At 37.3% G+C, this 19755-nt stretch overlaps 1 protein-coding gene and 2 pseudogenes across 1 annotated transcript in view; 1 reads left to right on the plus strand and 2 right to left on the minus strand.

Annotated features, from left to right (window-relative positions):
* Positions 1–5184: 5184 nt before the first annotated feature.
* On the minus strand, positions 5185–6060 carry LOC141503458 (small ubiquitin-related modifier 2 pseudogene; annotated as a pseudogene).
* A 1732-nt stretch (positions 6061–7792) lies between these two features.
* Positions 7793–19755, minus strand: part of LOC141503456 (uncharacterized) — a 29372-nt gene continuing 17409 nt past the window's right edge. Inside the window, exons 4-6 of the mRNA XM_074208699.1 lie at positions 16270–16396; positions 15624–15719; positions 7793–13579 (exon numbers count right to left, since the gene is read on the minus strand). Coding sequence (XP_074064800.1) covers positions 11673–13579; positions 15624–15719; positions 16270–16396 — 2130 coding nt within the window. The 3' untranslated portion in view covers positions 7793–11672. The remainder of the gene's footprint in view (positions 13580–15623; positions 15720–16269; positions 16397–19755) is intronic.
* Positions 8199–9598, plus strand: LOC141503457 (translation initiation factor eIF2B subunit alpha pseudogene; annotated as a pseudogene).

Consider the following 19755-nt stretch of genomic DNA (forward strand, 5'->3'; position numbering starts at 1 on the left):
TACAACTTCAAGTCATTGCTCTTTGTTCTCTCTCAGTCCAAATGAAACAATAAGCTAATTGGTTAGCAATAGCTTTGTCCTGTCCCTTCTAATTTCTTCCATTTTCTTTTTTGGATATCTCATCAACTACCATGGCTTCAATCACTAAACTACATAATAGGCCTTCCTATATTTGAAGACAGCTCTCACCTCTACTTAGTCTTTTTTTTTTTCATGTCAAACCTGTCCATTTACTTCAATTCTTACTTGGCATGTCTTCCTACTCTTCTGATCACATTCTTCTGGAGTTGTTAAACGTTAAGTCTTTTCTAAAATTTGGCATTTGAGATATGGCTGACTAGGGCAAATATAGTACAACTATTAACTTCATTTCAGACATTATTTCACTGTTAATTAAGTTTTTTTTTATTGCCATGGCATGCTGTTTGTTGTTTCATTGAGTTTGCAGTCCACATCTCCTAGATCTTATTCACAGGAACTAATCATCTCCACACTAAACACACACACTTCTTTAGTATTTATAAAGCTGTTTTTTTCAAACCCAGTTTCATTCTTTTTTTTTTCCATTCTTTTTTTTCTTTATTTTTTTATTCTCATTTTGTACAAATGTTTTTTTTACATTAATAAAATATTCTTGTTTAAGAGTAAATGAAATACCCCCTCCCCCCATGAATATAGACTTGCTTGAGCGATAAAGGGGAGAGAAAAAAAATTAAAATAAAAAACAGTAATAATTGTAGGTATGGCCAGGTGGTACAATGGACAAAGCACCAGCCCTGGAGCCACCAGCACCGGAGCCCACATCCAGCCCCGTAGACCCAACAATCACCCAGCCGTGTGACACACAAGCCACCCGATCCCCACTATCCTGCAAAAACCAAAAAGAAGAAAAAAAAAAGACCCAAAATGAAATAAAATAGTAATAATAGTAGGGGTGGCTGGATGGCAGACAGAGCATTGGCCCTTGAGCCAGGAGCACCTGGGTCCAAATCCGGCCTCAGACACCTAAGGATTACTCTGCTATGTGGCCCCAGGCAGGCCACCCAACCCCATTTACCCTGCACCCTCCCCAAAATAATAATAAAAAATGTGCTTCAGTTTGTTCCAACACCAACAACTCCTTCATGGGTGGATCACATTCTTTATGGTAAGTCCATCACAAAAGTTACTTCCATATTTTTCCACCATTGCCATTGCTTATCACAACTCCCTCCTTTCTTATTTCTCCACTACCATGTACTATATTTTCTCTCTCCTTTCACTCTGACTCTGCTGTAGGGTTGCTGAGTGGCACAGCAGACAGATCCCTGGTCCTGGGGCCAAGAATCCCTGAGCCCCCATACCACCCCTTAGGCCCAGAATCCACCTGGCCCTATGGTCCTGGGCAGGCCATCCAATCCCAGCCCCTTGCAAGAAGTAAAAAAGAAAATGTGTTATATCTGACCACTCTCCCCCCATGGTCCATCCTCTCCTCCTTCATTCACATCCCCACCCCTTCCCCCTGCTACCCCCTCCTTCTTACTCCAGATATCTATACCCCATTGAGTATATATGCTGTTTCCTCTCCTAGCCACCTCTGATGAGAGCAAAGGTTCCCTCAATCCCCCTTGCCTCTATCCTTCCATATCATTGCAATAGCTCATTGTAATAAAGAAAAAACTTATTAATATGAAACATCTTGGCCTATTCCCCCTCTCCTTTTTCTTTCTCCCATTACATTTCCCTTTTTTTCTATTGACTCCATTTTTACACTATATTTTATCTTCGAATTCAGCTTTCTCCTGTGCTTCAACTATAAAAGCTCCCTCTACCTGCTCTATTAACTGAGAAGGTTCATATGAGTATTATAAGTGTCATTTTTCTATGCAGGAATACATGCAGTTCATCATCATTAAGTCTCTCATATTTTTCCCCCTCTCCTCCAATCTCCATGCTTCACCTGAGTCCTGTATCTGAAGATCAAACCTTCTGTTCAGCTCTGGCCATTCCAAAAGGAACATTTGAAATTCCCCTGGTTCATTGAAAGTCCATCTTTTTCCCTGGAAGAGGACATTCAGCCTTGCTGGGTAGTCCATTCTTGGCTGCATTCTAAGCTCTTTTGCCTTCCAGTATATTGTATTCCAAGCCCTACGAGCTTCCAATGTAGTTGCTGCTAAGTCCTGTGTGATCCTGACTGCAGCTCCACGATATTTGAACTGTGTCCTTCTGGCTGCTTGTAATATTTTCTCTTTGACTTGGGAGTTCTGGAACTTGGCTATAATATTCCTGGGGGTTGGTTTTTTGGGATTTCTTTCTCAGGGGGATCGGTGGATTCTCTCCATTTCTATTTTGCCCTCTGCTAGGATATCAGGGCAATTTTCCTGTAGTAATTCTTTGAAAATGATGTCAAGGCTCTTTTCCTGATCATGACTTTCAGGTATTCCAATAATTTTTAAATTATCTTTCCTAAGTCTGTTTTCCATATCAGTTGTTTTTTTTTCAATGAGATAGTTCACATTTTCTTCTAATTTTTCATTTTTTTTGGTTTTGAAGTATTGATTCCTGATTTCTGGTAAATTCATCAATCTCCCTGAATTCTATTCTTTGTCTGAAGGCTTTGTTCTCCTCAGAGAGTTTTCTTATCTCTTTTTCCATCTGGCCAATTTTGCTTTTTAAAGCATTCTTCTCCTCAATAACTTTTTGAACTGTTTTATCCATTTGACCTAATCTGGTTTTTAGCATGCTATTTTCTTCAGCATTTTTTTTGGATTTCCTTGACTAAGCTGCTGACTTCATTTTCATGTTTTTCCTGCATCTCTCTCATTTCTTTTCCCAGTTTTTCTTCTAACTCCCTCATTTGATTTTCAAAGTCTTTTTTGAGCTCTGCCATAGCCTGAACCCAATTTCTCTTTTTCTTGGAGTCTTTAGATGCAGGAGCTTGTGCTTCCTCATCTTCAGACTGAGTATTTTGATCCTTCTTGGGCTCATTTGCAAAATATTTCTCAGTGGTGTTCCTCTTATTTCTCTGCTTGCTCATTTTCCCAGGCTGGGCCTCGTTTTGGGGTGCTTCCTGAGATTTTGGGACACTCCCACAAGGGTCTCAGTGTGTGAGGCTCTGTCCTCCCTCCTGGTTTGTGAATGACCATAAGCACCCCCCTCTGCCACGGGGCTGAGGTGGGAGGGGGGGCTTGCTGTTCTATTGGGGGGCCTAGACTGCAATCAGGATCTGAATGTGTTCAGAGCCCCAGAGTCCTGTTCCAGGGGCAGAGGACAGAGCTCTGCAGTCTCTCTCTCTTCACTCCCCTCCCTAGGTTCAATGGGCTCATGCCCTGGGGGATCCTGCTTACCGGCTCAGCCTGCTTCTGTTTCCGGATCTGGGTGGCCGAAAAAACCAAGCTGCTCGCTGTGTGCCCTGAGGGCTGGGCTCCACGTGCTCTCTCTGGCAGAGGTCCCCCCTCTGTTCCCCTACTTTGTGCCTGGTGCTCCTCGGGGTGCAGCTCAGGAGACTCCCCCGCTGCTGTGAGCTAGGACTCCCAGCGCCCTGGGGCTGCCTCTGGGAAGCTGAAGTTCTTTCACTCTGGCAGGCCACCCCTCTGGTGGGCTGCCCCTCCGACCCTGGGGAGCAGAGCCTTTCTGCTCTTTTCCAGGTTACCTTGAGTAGGAGAACTGCCTCTCTGTGTCCCTTTGTGGGTTCTGTCTCTCGAAAGTTTAGTTAGAGTCCTTAGTTTTGAAGTTTTTATCAGAGAGCGCCTAAGACTCGGTCCTTTCTTGTTGCCATCTTGGCTCCGCCCATCCCAGTTTCATTCTTATTTGATTTATCCTATTGTTCTAGCATATTGAGATTTTTCTTAGTCTGGATTCTTTATCCATTGTAGTAGTATATCATCTTCTAGATTGACACATGCCATCAAATGGTATCTTTCAAGTGACTGATAAAAAATGCTACGTAGCATAAGGCCAATAACAGCTCTCTGAGACACTCCACTAGTGAACTTTTTCCAAGTAAATATAAATTATTGAATATCCTTTGATTATGGTAATTCATTTTGGTCTAAATTCTCCTATTGTATTTTCTCTAGAATATATCACTCAATCTCATCCTCAAGGATTTTTTTTCAGTCTCATTTTTCAGGCTCATCAATCATACCTTCCCTCTTAGCATTCCACCAAACTTCTTGAGGAAAAGACTAGCTCTCTTACTTTTGTATTTCTGTCCCTGCCACCTAGCACAGGGTCCAACACAAGGACACAATAAAAGCTTTGTTGAATAATTAGCATGGGTTTTCACAAAACTTTGATCCTGGGCCTTCTGCTTTCTCACAGATCTTTCAAATAGAATATGGTTTACTGATCCACTTTAAACTCTTGGTATGGTATACTAGTTTATTTTGATCCATTTGTTCAAAGCCCAGCAATCTACACATAAAAGCTATTTTCTTTTCTAGAGTACTCCCTTTATGGCCAGTTTTAATGGAATGTTAACTGCCTTTCTGGTCTTTTTCCTGATTGTGGTATTCATGGGGCATCTGAATCCTACCTTTCCAAGTGAAATAGGTCTGCCCTGGGTCCATGTCTCACTAAACTATCTGGGCTTCTTCATTTGTACCTGCTGATCTCATGTTTAGTTTCCTTGAACCATCCATGAGTATATATGAAAGGGTCTTTCATTGAGATTTTTCACTAATTTATATGCTTTCATTTGCTGTTTTAATATATTACTTGACCAGTGTGGCATTTTGCTACAGCATCATTTAGGGATGCCAGTTAATTACCATATTTCTCTATGTATAAGATGCACCTCATTTTTTTTAAAAAAGGTATTACATAAAGTTATTGAACTCAAGTTTTATTCATCATGAAATTCAAGGACCTTCTGCTCATAACTTTTAGACATCTTTTGGTCAAGTCTGGTATGTTGTATGCATGCTTAGTTACATGAACATGTTACATGAACCTGAAGCATTGTGTCTTCCTTTGAAACCAGTCATTTCTTCAGCAATTCTTCTTGTCTCATGCTGAACCATCTTTGTGGACACAGGAATTTCAATGGCCCTTTGCTCTTCAATCCATAGTTTCAATTCCCTCTCTAAATCATGTTATTTTGCTGAATTGCCTCTCATGGCCTTCTTCTGCCTTGGTGTTTTCTTTTTTCTTTTTTAAACAAGAAGTTTATTTTAAACAAGATGTTTGACTTGGAAGGGAAAAATATCTAGGATCATTTTTTTATAGTTATTTATACCTACTGAGAGACAGAGATTGCCCTACATGTAACTTTAGCTACTTACAAAAAAGTTATAAAATCATCCTTGGTTTTACAATGATAAAAGAAAAACATTGAAATTATCCAATCAAACAAGGTATGCAGGGATTTTTTTGTGGGTTTTTTGTTGTTGTTAAACAGTGAGTGCAAAAAACTTACTGGAATATAAAGATAAAAGTTGAATGAGCATGCCACTAATGGAGAAAAGGGATATTTTCACAGAACCAGTTTGTCTTTCCCCTCCCCATCTCCATTTGATGGTGATCAAAACATACCACCGGCCATTTAGTTTAAAAAATATATATGCATTATGCCTCTGCACATACACCAGTTACTTTATGTACAATAAAGGAATGGGGGAAGGGAATCAAAGAGAGAAAACTATACTGCAGTAGCCAGGATGTGGATGAACCAAATCTTGGTTTTCTAATTGTGAATATATTGTTTGTCTTGGGAGCACAGTTCTGGAGTACAGTCGTAGGTTCTCTTTTTAGTAAACGCCTCCTGTCTGCTGCTGGAATACATCAATTGTATCTTCATCCTCCATTTCCAACTGTTCAGGTGTGTCTGTTTCATTGATTGGTTGCCCATCGAATCTGATCTGCTTCATTGACAACCCCTGTCATTCACAATAGGCTTTCATTAGTTTACTAAGTGGCGTGTGCCTCTTAATCTTAAATTGTACCACGGAACCATCTTGCCCTGTCACCTTCAAATTAATGTGGTTGTTCTCAGTCTTGACTCCTTCCTTCGGCTTTTCATCGGCCATGGTGAGTCCGGGGGTCTCCTCAGCCCTCTTCACAAAAGAGGCACCAGGAGAGTCCGTTCCAAGGGAAGTGGGGGGGGGGGGGAAGCAACATCGGCAGGAGCAGCAGGAGGAGGAGGAGGAAGATGATGGTGGTGATGGTGAGGAGGAGGAGGAAGAGCTGCCTTGGTGTTTTCAATAGGGTTTCTAATTCCCATAGTCTAGGGTTGTCTTCTCATTTGGAGAAGGCTCAAACTGGTCAGCAGTACAATTTCCATTCCCTTTTGCAAATTGGAACACTTTGAACTTGAATTCAGCATTGTGTATGGAAACCTTTTCTGAGTCATTTCTGGGTGGAACATGATATATGGGTAACAAATGTGAACTCAGCACAAAGACAACAAGCTCAAAAAAAAGCAGGAAATTCAAGCAAAAAAATACAACCACTATATAAGATACTCCTAGTTTTTAGACCCCATTTTTTGAAAAAGGGTATGTCATAAACATGGGGAAATACCTTATTTAATCTGTTCATTTCTTTTTTAGGAGGACCAATCCTTTTTGTACTAGTCTGACAAGAACTCTATCTTGGGATAGAATGCCAAAAATTGGGATGGTAACTTCCCTTTGTGCTGAATATTGCCAGATTCTGAAAGTATCATATATTCTCTGATATTTCAAAGAGACATAGAACATTTCAGAATCTCTTAAACATTCTAAATATGTGATTTTTGGCCTTCTGTATCTTAGATTTCACAAGAAATCAAATATGGGAACTTTGGAATTCTCCATCAAACAATCTATCTTGTCCCTGTCTGATGCTTGCCATTTCTTAAAGTAGCTTCATTGAACATGTGGTGCAGATCTATACTGAGTCTTCCCCAGGACAGCAAGTGACCATGGATGAGAAACAGAATGAGTCTCTTTATTTTCTGTAACATGCTCACAAGTGATATTTCTCTATATAATAAGACAGCCTGACTTTCACATGATATACCAGTGAGCTCTTTCCACCCAGGGCATTTGGGGCATTTGTGTGATTGTCACACTGCTACCTGGCATATATGCCCAGATTAAAAAAAAAGGAATCATGTGTCATTCACAAATGAAGAGTATAAATCTGATTATATTAATTCATTTAGATTTCTGTGAAAGCCCAAGTGTATTAAAAGTTGCACCTCAACTTTTGTGTTATGTCAGCTTCATAAATACTGTTATATTTCTCTAGTGCTTTTTCCTCTTTGGGAAAGGATTATTAATCAATTCCCTGATACTAATCTCTATCAGAATTTTACCGAGTATTTTCAAGTGATCAAATGAAAGAATAATTCAAAGACCACATCCTTAATTGATTTTTCCTAACTTCATTTCAAGAGACTATTCCAGTCCTTCAATTCTTTTATTTTGTCAGAAGATCTTAAGATCATAGATTCTGAGATGAATCATAGAGACAATCAAGTCCAAACCCTTTCATTGTACATGAACAAACTAAGCTGCAAATCAATTAAGTTATTTGCCCAGTCACGTAGTCAATGTCTAATGTTGCATGTAAACCCAAGTCTTATTAATTTCAAGTCTAACTCACAATGCTTCTTCAAAACTTCTATTCCATCCTCAGTTCCATACATGGAATCTACTTAAAATATCAGTAATTTTTTATAAATGTCAAAATTCTTAGAGAAGTATTCTATATCACACATATTTCCACAAAATTTATTCATAATACCAATATTTAATGTATCAAATAACAAAATAATTTAGTCAAACTCCAAGAAAATGGATGTTTATAAAATATCAGCAAAAAGAATTATACAAAATAGCAGTAATATCAGCAATAGCATGTGTTAACAATTTATCAATTATCAGCAAAGTGGACAAGCAAATAAAGATGTTACTAGACCAAAGATATTTCACTTGCACATCAATGGGTACAATATAACAATATTTACTTTACTTTGGCACTATCAAATAATGAGCATCAATATGCAGATGCAACACAGAACGGTAGGATCAAAATTGTTAAAATTTCCATTTTGGTCAAAAAATAAAAACAATTTTAAAAATAAATTAAGAAAAATATTCAACACAAAGATACAACTGATTATTTCACTGCTAGAAAGAAAAAAGATGAGACAAATGTGAACTTCAAAAGGAAATTGAAGGGTGGGAGGGTCGCACGTGCCTCGGGCCTGCGTTGAGCAGCCCAGAGAGCTCCGTGGAGGCTTCCCGCTGCTGTGCTGTGGCCACCATGAAGGACACGGAGTTGGTCCAGTACTTTAATTTCCAAATGAAAGAAAATCCCGACGTGGCCTCTGCCGTGGCTGCCATCCGGACCTTGCTTGAGTTTTTAAAGAGAGACAAAGGGGAGACAATTCAGGGCTTGAGAGCAAACCTCAAAAATGCCATTAAAATCCTGTGCAGTGTAGATTCTTCAGTGGCAGTCTCCTCCGGTGGAGAACTCTTCCTGCAATTCATCAGTCTCACCTCCCTGGAGTACTCAGATTACTTAAAGTGTAAAAAAATCATGATTGAGCGAGGACAACTCTTTCTTAGGAGGATCTCACTTTCCAGAAGTAAAATTGCAGACCTGTGCCATACTTTCATCAAAGATGGAGCTAGGATATTAACTCATGCCTACTCACGAGTGGTGCTCAGAGTCCTGGAGAAAGCAGCTGCAGCCAAGAAACGATTCAGTGTGTATATCACAGAGTCCCGGCCTGACATATCTGGGAAGAAAATGGCAAAAGCTCTCAGCAGTTTGAACGTGCCCGTCACTGTGATTTTAGACGCTGCTGTTGGCTACATCATGGAGAAAGTGGATCTTGTGGTAGTTGGTGCGGAAGGAGTTGTTGAAAATGGTGGCATTATTAACAAGATTGGTACCAACCAGGCAGCCATGTGTGCCAAGGCACAAAACAAGCCCTTCTACGTAGTCACGGAGAGTTTCAAGTTTGTCCGACTCTTTCCTTTGAATCAGCAAGATGTGCGGGATGAGTTTAAGTACAAAGCAGCTACACTAAAGTCTGTTGGCACTGGACAAGATCTCAAAGAAGAACACCCCTGGATTGACTATACCCCACCTTCCTTAATCACATTACTGTTCACAGACCTTGGGGTGCTGACACCCTCAGCCGTCAGTGATGAACTCATCAAGCTTTACCTCTAGCTTCCAGTCTTCTTTGACCATCAAGTTTACCAAAAGCACAGGGGATGACCCAAGACAAAGTGGAGTAAATAAAACTTCCAAGCATTATGGACTATTTCCAACAAGCATCCCAGCTATCATATGCCTTCCTGCATGAGACTTAGTCCTTCCACACCACAACTTTCCCCATCAAGGTTTTGCTATATAGCGGTTGACATAAATTTAAATGGAACTTCAGTGGAAACAACATGAGAAAGCCAACAGACGACACAAAAAGTACTGAACCCAATTTTACAATAAGGTACCCTAAACGCCCCATAAAAAAAATCAGACTTCTTTGGTGTGAAGGGTCAAGTTTTACTCTGATTTTCCAGATTGTTGGTGTTATACCTTGAACCCCTGTAATATGGGTTAGTGTATTATGATAATGATGATTCTGAAGGCACAAAATCTTGTCTCAACCAAGATCATCGTTATAAATTTCAATCCTCTCTAGAGTATGTAAATGAAATTCAGGGCTGAATCTATATTGTCTCTATACCCTGGAAATAAAATCCTCAAGAACCTAAAAAAAAAAAAGGAAATTGAAGACTTCTGAGTCACAGCTAAAGATCAGATAATTTCCCTAATTTTCATGATCTCTCAAATCTACAAAATAGAAATAAAACAATTTCAGCTTTCTCCATCTCTCTAGTTCAGAGGTGTTCAGAGGTGTCACAGCCAGTGTGCTACAGCCTAAAAGGTGCCTTCCAAACCAAATTAATATGTTATTGGAATATGTTTAACAATAACAAAAAAAAAAAAACATTGGTGATGTTAATTTACAATTTCCTAAGACAGAATTAGGCTCAAAGGTTCACTTCCTTTTGAGTTTGAGACTACTGGTCTAGAATACCAAGAACTCAAAGATAAAAAAACCTCCATGAACTTAATGCCTAATTCACATGTAATCAGAACTCCTTCCCCCACTGCCTACTATATTCCTGCAAGCAAAGATGCATAAGCCAAACTGACCCAGGGGCTTACAAATGAATGCAAACCCCCATACTCTGACCCTTCCCTCATATCTTTCCAATGCCAGTGAGACTCAAACTGCAGAAATTTGCCGAGACCATGATACCCGGTACCCCAACAGTATCTTGTGCTGCTACAGAGTTTTGTAGGAAAGGGAACTTGGCAGGACACTGTCTGGGATTATAATAGAAGTCAATTCACCAATTCACCAATTCACTCAATTCACACTCTCCTTCCAGTGCCATGGATATCCGAACTCCAAATAACACATTTGTCTAGGGTTCAATAACATCAGCATGGCAATACAGTACTATTACACACACACACACACACACACACACACACACACACACACACTACTATACAATACTGGGCAAAAAAAAAACCCAAACAACCAAAAAAACAGATACAGAGGCAGTGGGGCAGAATACTAGATATAGGAGGTCATGTGGCACTCCATTAAGCCTGAAGGAAAAAGCACAGCATCCAGCTGAAGCAAATTAGGGCAGAAATTTTATTGAGTAAGGTAGCTAGGGAAAGCAGTGAACAGAGAACTAGGTCTAGAGTCAGGAAATCATGAGTTGGAATCTCTCAGACACTTAACCTCTGTGTGCCTCAGTCTCCTCAAGTATAAAATGAGGATAACAGTACCTACCTCACAGAGTTAATGAGAATCTCAAATGAGTTAATATTTGTAAAGTGCTTAGCAGAGTGCTTATTCTTTCCCTCTCTCCCCTTCCCTGGTTAATCATGAACTCCTCAACATGAGAGCGGGGCTGAGATACCCTGAGATCTGATGATGATGATGTTTGTCCTTTGATCTCAATGGAATTTGAATTGAGTGGGGGAGATGCTATGCTGTTACCAGTCTCACTTTCTCCTCCAGAGGCATCTGGGTCCATTGGCCTGATATGGATCAGAATGACTGGAAATGGGTGGCTAGGTGGCATAGTGGATAAAGCACCGGCCTTTGAGTCAGGAGTACCTGGGTTCAAATCTGGTCTCAGACACTTAATAATTACCTAGCTGTGTGGTCTTGGGCAAACCACTTAACCCCATTTGCCTTGCAAAAACCTAAAAAAAAAAAAAGAATGCTTAATCCTTTCCTTTCTTCCCTAAGCTAACATCAATAACATTAAAAAAAAAAACAATTCTGGGAGTAGAAGAGCCAAAGGATTGGAGGAGAATAAGCATTACAATTTCCAGAAAGTTAAAAATGAAAAATAACAGTTTCTATTTCTGGAAAAATCCCAGGACGGTTTGTAAGCCAGAAAGGAAAAAAATATGGTTTTTAAAAGCTGATGTGGTTTTATCAAGAACTGATTAGCTTGGTTTCTTTTTTGAAAGGATACCAAGAAATACTATAGACATGAGACTAGTTAGTTTTCAGCAAAGTATTTTAACTTACTTCATTTGTAATTTACTTGAATTCACAAATTTTAATTAAATGCCTTTGATGTACAAAGCATTCCTCTTATGTGGAATAACATGTTTCTGGGTAAAAAAGCTTTTCCATATACATATTACACTTAAGGTGATTTCATTCCATTATAACTAAGTTGATGTTGAATAAGTTGTGTCTTCCTGCTAAAAGCTTTCCCACATTCAATACATTTATAGGATTTCTCTCCAGAATGAATTCTCTGATGTTGAGTAAGGCTTGTCTTTTGGGTAAAGACTTTCCTATAATCATCATATTTACAAGATTTCTTTTCAGAATGAATTCTCTGATGTCCAGCAAGTCTCTTCTGCTGGGCAAAGGATTTTCCACACTCCTTACACTTAAATAGTTTTGTTCCATCACATTGATGTTGAATTAACAGTGTCCTCCCACTAAAAGCTTTTCCACATTCAATACATTTATAGGCTTTCTCTCCAGAATGAATTCTCTGATGTTCAGTAAGGCATGTTCTCTTAGTGAAGACTTGTTCACATTCACTACATTTATAAAATTTCTCTACAGAATGAATTTTCTGATGTCGAGAAAGGTTTGTCTTCAGGCTAAACGCTTTCTCACAGACATTACACACATAAGGTTTTTCTCCAGAATGAATTCTCTGATGTTGAGTAAGGTTTGCCTTATGGGTAAAGACTTTCTCACAATCATTACATTTATAGGATTTCTCTCCAGAATGAATTCTCTGATGTTCAATCAGATAAGCATTCTGAGTGAAGATTCTCCCACAATCATTACATTTATAGGATTTCTCTCCAGAATGAATTTTCTGATGTTGAGGAAGGTTTGGCTTCTGGGAGATAACTTTCCTACAGCCATTAAGTTTAAAGAATTCTTCTCCAAGATGACTTACTTGATGTTGAGAAAGTTGTGTCTTCAAAGTGAAGACCTTCCCACAATCACTGCACTTATAAAATTTCTCTACAGAATGAATTTTCTGATGTCGAGCAAGATTTGTTTTTAGAGAAAAGGCTTTCCCACATTCATTACATTTATGGGATTTCTCTCCAGAATGAGTTTTCAGATGTTGAGAAAGGTTTGTTCTCAAGGTGAAGATTTTCCCACAATCATTACATGTATAGAATTTCTTTCCAAAATGAATTATCTGATGGATATTAAGCTGTGAACTCTGGATGAAGGCATTTCCACATTCATAACATTTAAATAGTTTATCTCCACTATGAATAAACTGATGTTGAGTAAGGTGTGCCATCTGGGTGAAAGCTTTGCCACATTCACTGCATTTATAAGGTTTCTCTCCAGAATGAATTCGTTGATGTTCCACAAGGTTTGCCTGTTTATCATAGGTTTTTCCACATTCATTACACTTATGAAATTTCTCTCCAGAATGATTAGCATGATGAACATTAAGCTGTGAAATCTGACTGAAAGTCTTTTCACATTTATTACATTTATGAAGTTTATCTCTAGGAAGAATTCTCTGATGTTCAGTAGACTTTGTCCACTTGCTGTAGCCTTTCACACGTTCATTATACTTATGGTCTTTCTCTCCGGAATCACTGGCATGATGTACATTAAGCTGTGAAATCTGGCAGAAGGCTTTCCCAAATTCTGAATTCTTCAATCTATACTTCCCTATGTAGATTTTTTGATATTTATTTGGTTTTAAATTATCTTTGAAGGTCTTTCCTTGTGTATCATAGTTATAAAGACTGTTTACTTTCTGTTGTGTAATTAGGGTTGACCTAAGAAGAAAGCATTCCCCAAACTGATTAATTTCAGAGTCTCTTGTTTTATTTATGGTTTCTTCATGTGCTGTTGTTATTTGTTTCAAATGTGTTTCCTGGTGGTCCTGTTGTCTTCCTAGTAAGTCATGACATTCAGAGGTTTCATTGCCCATTCTAGGATCCAAGGAACTATACTCTATAGATCTTTCTTCTATTGTGCCCTGAGATGATTCTTCAACAGAACAATCTCTCTTTGGATCTGAATCTTTGATTTCAATTTCAATGTCCTTGTCTGAAAGAAATTTAAAAATATAAAAATTGGAGAGAAAATTGCAGTCATGGTAATAGAATAACAAGAGAAAATATCTCTTGAAATAACTCATATTTTATGGCCCCTTTAAAAAGCAACAAAGTACTTTCTTCATAGAATCATTGTGAGACATATATTACAAGTTTTATCATCATAAAGAATTCTATTCTACCCCATCTTCCACCTTCTCAAAAAGAAACCTAAAAGAGAATTTTGCTTAGACTAGGACAGAAGTCCATTAACTCTCTGAATTACTTCAGAGCTCATTCAGATAACTGAGATACAAAAAGTACTTGGGCAAGAAAAATTCATGGCTGTATATCACTTCATAAAACTGAAAGAAAGAGCCTAGCATCAAGTCTGAAAACAATTCTCTTTCCAGAAGTTACCTGGGGTGGAGCATAAGCAGATAAGACAGCAAGAAATAATAATTCAGAAGAGAAAAACTTAAATCTATGATAGTAAATTTCACTAAAGGAACAAAAATGAGAATAACTAATTAGAAATGCAAATATAGAGAAATTAAGAATGATCTGGAAGAAGAGAAGCAAAAAAAAAAAAAACCATGATCTGCATACAAGCAAAATACATTGATCTAGAAGACAGAATGTGTACAGATAACATAAGAATTAAAGGTATCCAAGAACACAAATAAAAAAAAAAACTTGAATACCATATTGCAAGAAATAATACAAGAAAACTGTATTTGATTTATCTGCTATTTCTTCTTCCTTAGATTCTTGAAAATTTTTTTTCCCACCTTATCATTTATTTTCTGCTGACCTCTCTTCTTTTGACTGTGATTTCCCTGAATGTTGGACCGAACAGCTGTGTCAGCCTCCTCCCTCACTGGATAATTCACCAATTTATGGCCTCATTTTAAGTCTCAGACCCAGATCTTACAAATACCAAGAACTTCACATACGAACTCTATTATACTGTCTTCTTCATACAACAGACAAATTAAATTATAGCATTAATTTCATCTAGCAATAAAGTATTAATACCCTTATACTTTACCTATAAATTAAATGATAACTCCTAAACTAAAAATAAAATGGGTTGACTCAGTATGCATGTGTATTTTATGAAAAACCTTTAAACGGGCAGCCAGGTGGTACAGTGGATAAAGCACCGACCCTAGAGTCAGGAGTACCTGGGTTCAAATCCGGTCTCAGACACTTAATAATTACCTAGTTGTGTGGCCTTGGGCAAGCCACTTAACCACATTTGCCTTGCAAAAACCTAAAAAAAAAAATCTTTAAACAAGGCTGGATTAAAGGAAGTGGCCATTTCAAGTATGAGTTAAACTAAATGACCTCTAAGGTCCCTTTCAATTTTGATATTTTGTGATTCTGTTCAAATCCACCTATCAAGGCAAAGAAATTTAATATGAATAATATGAAAAGATCCCTGGATTTAAATACATTTATTTTCTTTTTTTTTTTGGTAAGGCAGTGAGGGTTAAGTGACTTGGCCAAGGTCACACAGCTAGGTAATTATTACGTATCTGAAGCCAGATTTGAACTCAGGTCCTTCTGACTCCAGGACAGGTACTCCATCCACTGTGCCACCTTAGCTGTTCCCCTTGGATGTAAATAAAAGAAACCAGTGATGACTTTGAATGCAGCTTCATAATATAATACAGACTAAAAAAGTCAGGTTTCAGAAATTAAAGAAAAGAAAGTGAGCAAAATAAAGTTACTTAACTTCTGACCATCAGTTTCCTCATTTGTAAAATGAGACATTTAGAGGTGGCCTCTAAGATCCCTTACAGCTCTAAATCTATGATCTTAGGAATGAATATTGAGAGAATCTAGTTACTGGGCACAAATTGATGATTTACAATACAGGTAACATGACATAAATATATATAACAGGTCAAACCAGTAAGTTTTTCCCCTTCTCCATAAATCTAGAAAATATTGAGGTAGCTGAAGGAACACTTTAAAATGTTTTCTCCTGACTAACCATTTGAGCAGATTCTTGTTATTAATTCTCATTTAATAGCTTCTCATTCACTCACATGGACAGATGCCTCTTGGGACTTCACTCTTCAACAACCATGGCACTTCTCCATGCTTTAACTGGGAGATCACATCTGGTTTAGAATTTGAAAGTCCTAAACATGGAAAAGAAAAAGCAAAATGGATATTCACACCAGAGGAAAAAGTCATTTCAGAATATGATTTAAACCCTTTAATAGTTATGGAAAAGAAAATATGCCAAGGAGATTCTAAAGGTACTTCAAAAGATTTCAGAAAGATATTCACTAACAGATTTTTAAAAGTTATAGAGAAAATGGACATTGAGTTTTGACTTCAGTTCAGAGTTCATAGAATACAAATTCTACTCCTGGAGATATCTGCACTAGGTTTCTGGCAGAAAATCTTTGACAGAAAGAAGCATACAATTGGGAAAGGGCATTATTAGGGATCGCAATGGGGAAGTGAAGTTGCTCCATTTTTAGTTCTACAAGATAGAGATCTTTAGTTACAGTAGAATGAAAAGATAAAATCCTGTGGATGAGCACAAAATGTACTAAAAATTTATGGTTTCTGTATACTAAGACAAAACTGATCTAAGAACTTCTGACATTATACAGGTTTTAATAATTGGTGAGGCAAAAATACTGCAAAGTGAAAACTGGAAGTCCCAAGGAAAAGATTTACCAATAAAAGCCAAGTTGCTATAGTTTTCCATCAGCACATCCCTACAGAGGTCTTGCTGACCAGGGTCCAATTGTGCCCATTCTTCCCAAGTGAAGTCTGGAACCACATCCTGGAATGTGATGCTTTCCTGAAAGAGCAAATACATTTTTTTCTTGCCTGATACAAGCTCCCTTACATTAACAGAGATGAAGTTTGCGGAATAGAGAAATTAATAGGCTATATTACACACACACACACACACACACACACACACACACACACACGTACATATACATATAACAGACATTTTAGCTTGCAGATTCATCCTGAATCATTTGTCAATGTATTATGCACATAATTTTATTTAATTCTAGGGACAACATGAAAGAAAAATGTGACATAGTCTCAACTTTTAAGGAACTTGAATTTTTTTTAAAACCAACTATAAGGGCAGCTAGGTGGTGTAGTGGATAATGCACCGGCCCTGGAGTCAGGAGTACCTGGGTTCAAATCCAGTCTCAGACACTTAATAATTACCTAGCTTTGTGGCCTTGGGCAAGCCACTTAACCCCATTTGCCTTGCAAAAAAAAAAACAACTATACAAATCCTGTTACTATTAGGAACCAACCTTTCATAATCAGCACTACTGCTTGCCCTGCTGAAGGACCCTCAGGTACAGATAGTTTGGAGACAGTGCTATTAAGGGTGAAAAGTTAATTCATGCTTTCCTTCTAAAATTCCATAAAAATACTGATTTAACAAAATTCATCATAAGATATGTTTTATTAATATCAATCATATCATTTTATATTATATCAAACAATATATCAATCATACTTCAAATATTAATTTCCAATGAATACAATGAAGCAGTTATACTCAATTATGAAAAATTATCCATTTGCTCATTTTTCAATAAAAATGCAAGTCTCAGATATTTTTTAATTATAAAACTGTTCTCACTGTGTATTTATCAATACCTACTAGGTGCCAACACTGTTAGGAAAAGTATAGGAAAAAATTATGCCTGACTTTCAGGATGTGGGAATTAAAAAAAAAACTGAGAAGATAATAAATGCAAAACATATGCAATAAAAATAAAAAGTAATGGCAGGGAATGTCTGTGAAGAATGCTAACAATTAGGGAGACCAGAAAAGGTATACTATTTGAAGTAACACTAAAGCTGAAATATGAATGCATCTAGAAAGTTTTGGAAACAAAGTGATGAATGAGAACATTTTAGTCATGGAGTAGTACAGTTTGTGAAAAGATATGCTTGTAGGAGATGGAACTTAACAAAAGTAATAAAACAAAATCCCAATTTGACTAAAATAGAGTTTTAATGTTTGACAACAATTACTAAGGTCTTGAGATTTTTATATTTATATACTGTGAAGCCTAGTTTATGTCATCTATAGGATACAGATTGAGAAAGTTTGTGATAGTCTAGAAAATAGCATGATCAACATGGTCCAGTAGGGATGACATAGGTTAAAGTGTTCTTTATATGGAAGGGGAACATGGAAATGATCAGGGAGGTATAAGACCTTGTGAATTGGGGAAGGTGGAAGTGGTAAGAAAAGGAAGAGAAGGAAATCAGATATTTATATAGTGCCTACTATATACAGGCATTATGGTAAGTGCTTTAGAAATAGTATCTCTTTTTATTAATATCTGTGGTCTTATAATAATGAGTTATAATTTCTTGGATTTCAAGGAATGTATTAATATTCCTTTTATATCCATCAGTGATTGCCATTACAATAAGCATAAAACAGATATAAATGAAAAGCAGGTAGAAAAGGAAAGATACAGCAAAATAAGGGAATATACCCTTTAGAGTTCATCATCTTCAGCATAGGTCCAACTTAAAAAAAATAGATGTTTGAAACTTCTGGATCACATGACCAACAAACTAAATATTTTCTGTGATTCCTATACCCCAAATCTCTTCAGAAGAGAAAATATCTGAGAAAGACAAAGAAATTTCATCAATTTCCATAGTCTAGGACACTCAGAATCCAAAAGAAGATTTAAAAAAAAGTTACACAAGTTTGCTTAGGCAGTTTGCTCAGGGAGTAACCAACACTCCAGGATGCAGAACCATTCAGGGTTAAAATAGACAACCACTGCTACAGCACCAGAATTTTAAGTTGTGAAAGACCTCTGCAGAAGAGCAGACTAGAGAGGCAGGACACATATTTAAGTTAGAAAAATACATCAACTTCATATCCCAAAGAGTCCCTCATAGCAGATGACAACTTTCTACTGATGCTAGACCAGAAAAATGAGAAATGAAAGGAACAGGGCAGGACACTGAGAAAAGACATTCAGAAAGGGGGTGAGAAAGGGTGTAGGAGAAATCCACTGAGCCTATGGAAAACAACTCAGTATCCAGCTAAAAGAGTTCCATCTACTCAAAAGTCACTTGAGGCAGAACCTTAGGCTGGTAAAACTGTGAATTGCCCATTATGGGAAGTGACTGGGTTATTTGAAAAGTCAATTAAAAAAAAAACCTCTATCAGAGGAGAGGGAGTCAAAATGTGAGCAATAAAGGAAAGTAGGGAGGAAAAAATTCAGTGATATTACCAAAAGATTTCATGAAGAAGAAAACTCAAAGACCTTGAACATAAGTATATAAAGTATATAAATGGACAGAGAAAACAACAGAGAAATATAGGATCCAAATCTTGTAAACAAGAACTTGCAAAAGAAAATTCAGGCATCTATGAATAAATACTGCAGAACAAAGGGAAACCATCCAATATTTGATGAGACTTAGGACTCTGGAATTTAAGGAGAATACAGAATCTCAATACACTGAGTGTGGTTTAAAAGAGAAATGAGAAGTATGAGAGTAGAATTAATTAAATGCCCAGAAAAAATAATGGGAGAATGGTAAAACTTGAATCTGTGATAGCAAGTCTCAGCAAAGAAACAAAAGAAAGAACAATAAATGAGAATACAAATACATAGAAGTAAAGGACAATCTAGAAGCAAAAAAGCAAAAAAAATTTCAAAGACATATGCTCACTATCCAAGCAAAACATATTGATCTCAAAGACAAGATTTAAACAGACAATGCAAGTATCAGAGGTCTCCCAGAAGAAAATAAGACCAAAAAACCTCCCTGTTATAATGCAAAAAAAACTGCCCAATCTTTATGAACACAAAAAATAAAATCCAAATTAAAAGAATTAACAGATCCCTCCAGGAAAACTAAACAAAAACCAAGGTTGCAAACTCCAAGACACAAAAGTAGACATTTAACAATTCAATTCAGAAACAAGTTCTGCAAGACATCAGGAAAAGGACTGATAAAAATCAAAAGAAAAGGAAATTCAAATTAGTACAAAACTATTCTGCACCCACCAGAAAATGTAGGAGGGAATGGAATAATGTGTTCTGAAGAGCAATGAAGCTCATGATGTAGGCCTAAAATAAGCATAAAAGGAAATATTAAAAATCAGAGAAGAAATAAAACAAAAAAATCATATAAACTATA

This window comes from Macrotis lagotis, chromosome X (genome assembly GCF_037893015.1).
Source record: "Macrotis lagotis isolate mMagLag1 chromosome X, bilby.v1.9.chrom.fasta, whole genome shotgun sequence".
Taxonomy (NCBI): Eukaryota; Metazoa; Chordata; class Mammalia; order Peramelemorphia; family Peramelidae; genus Macrotis; species Macrotis lagotis.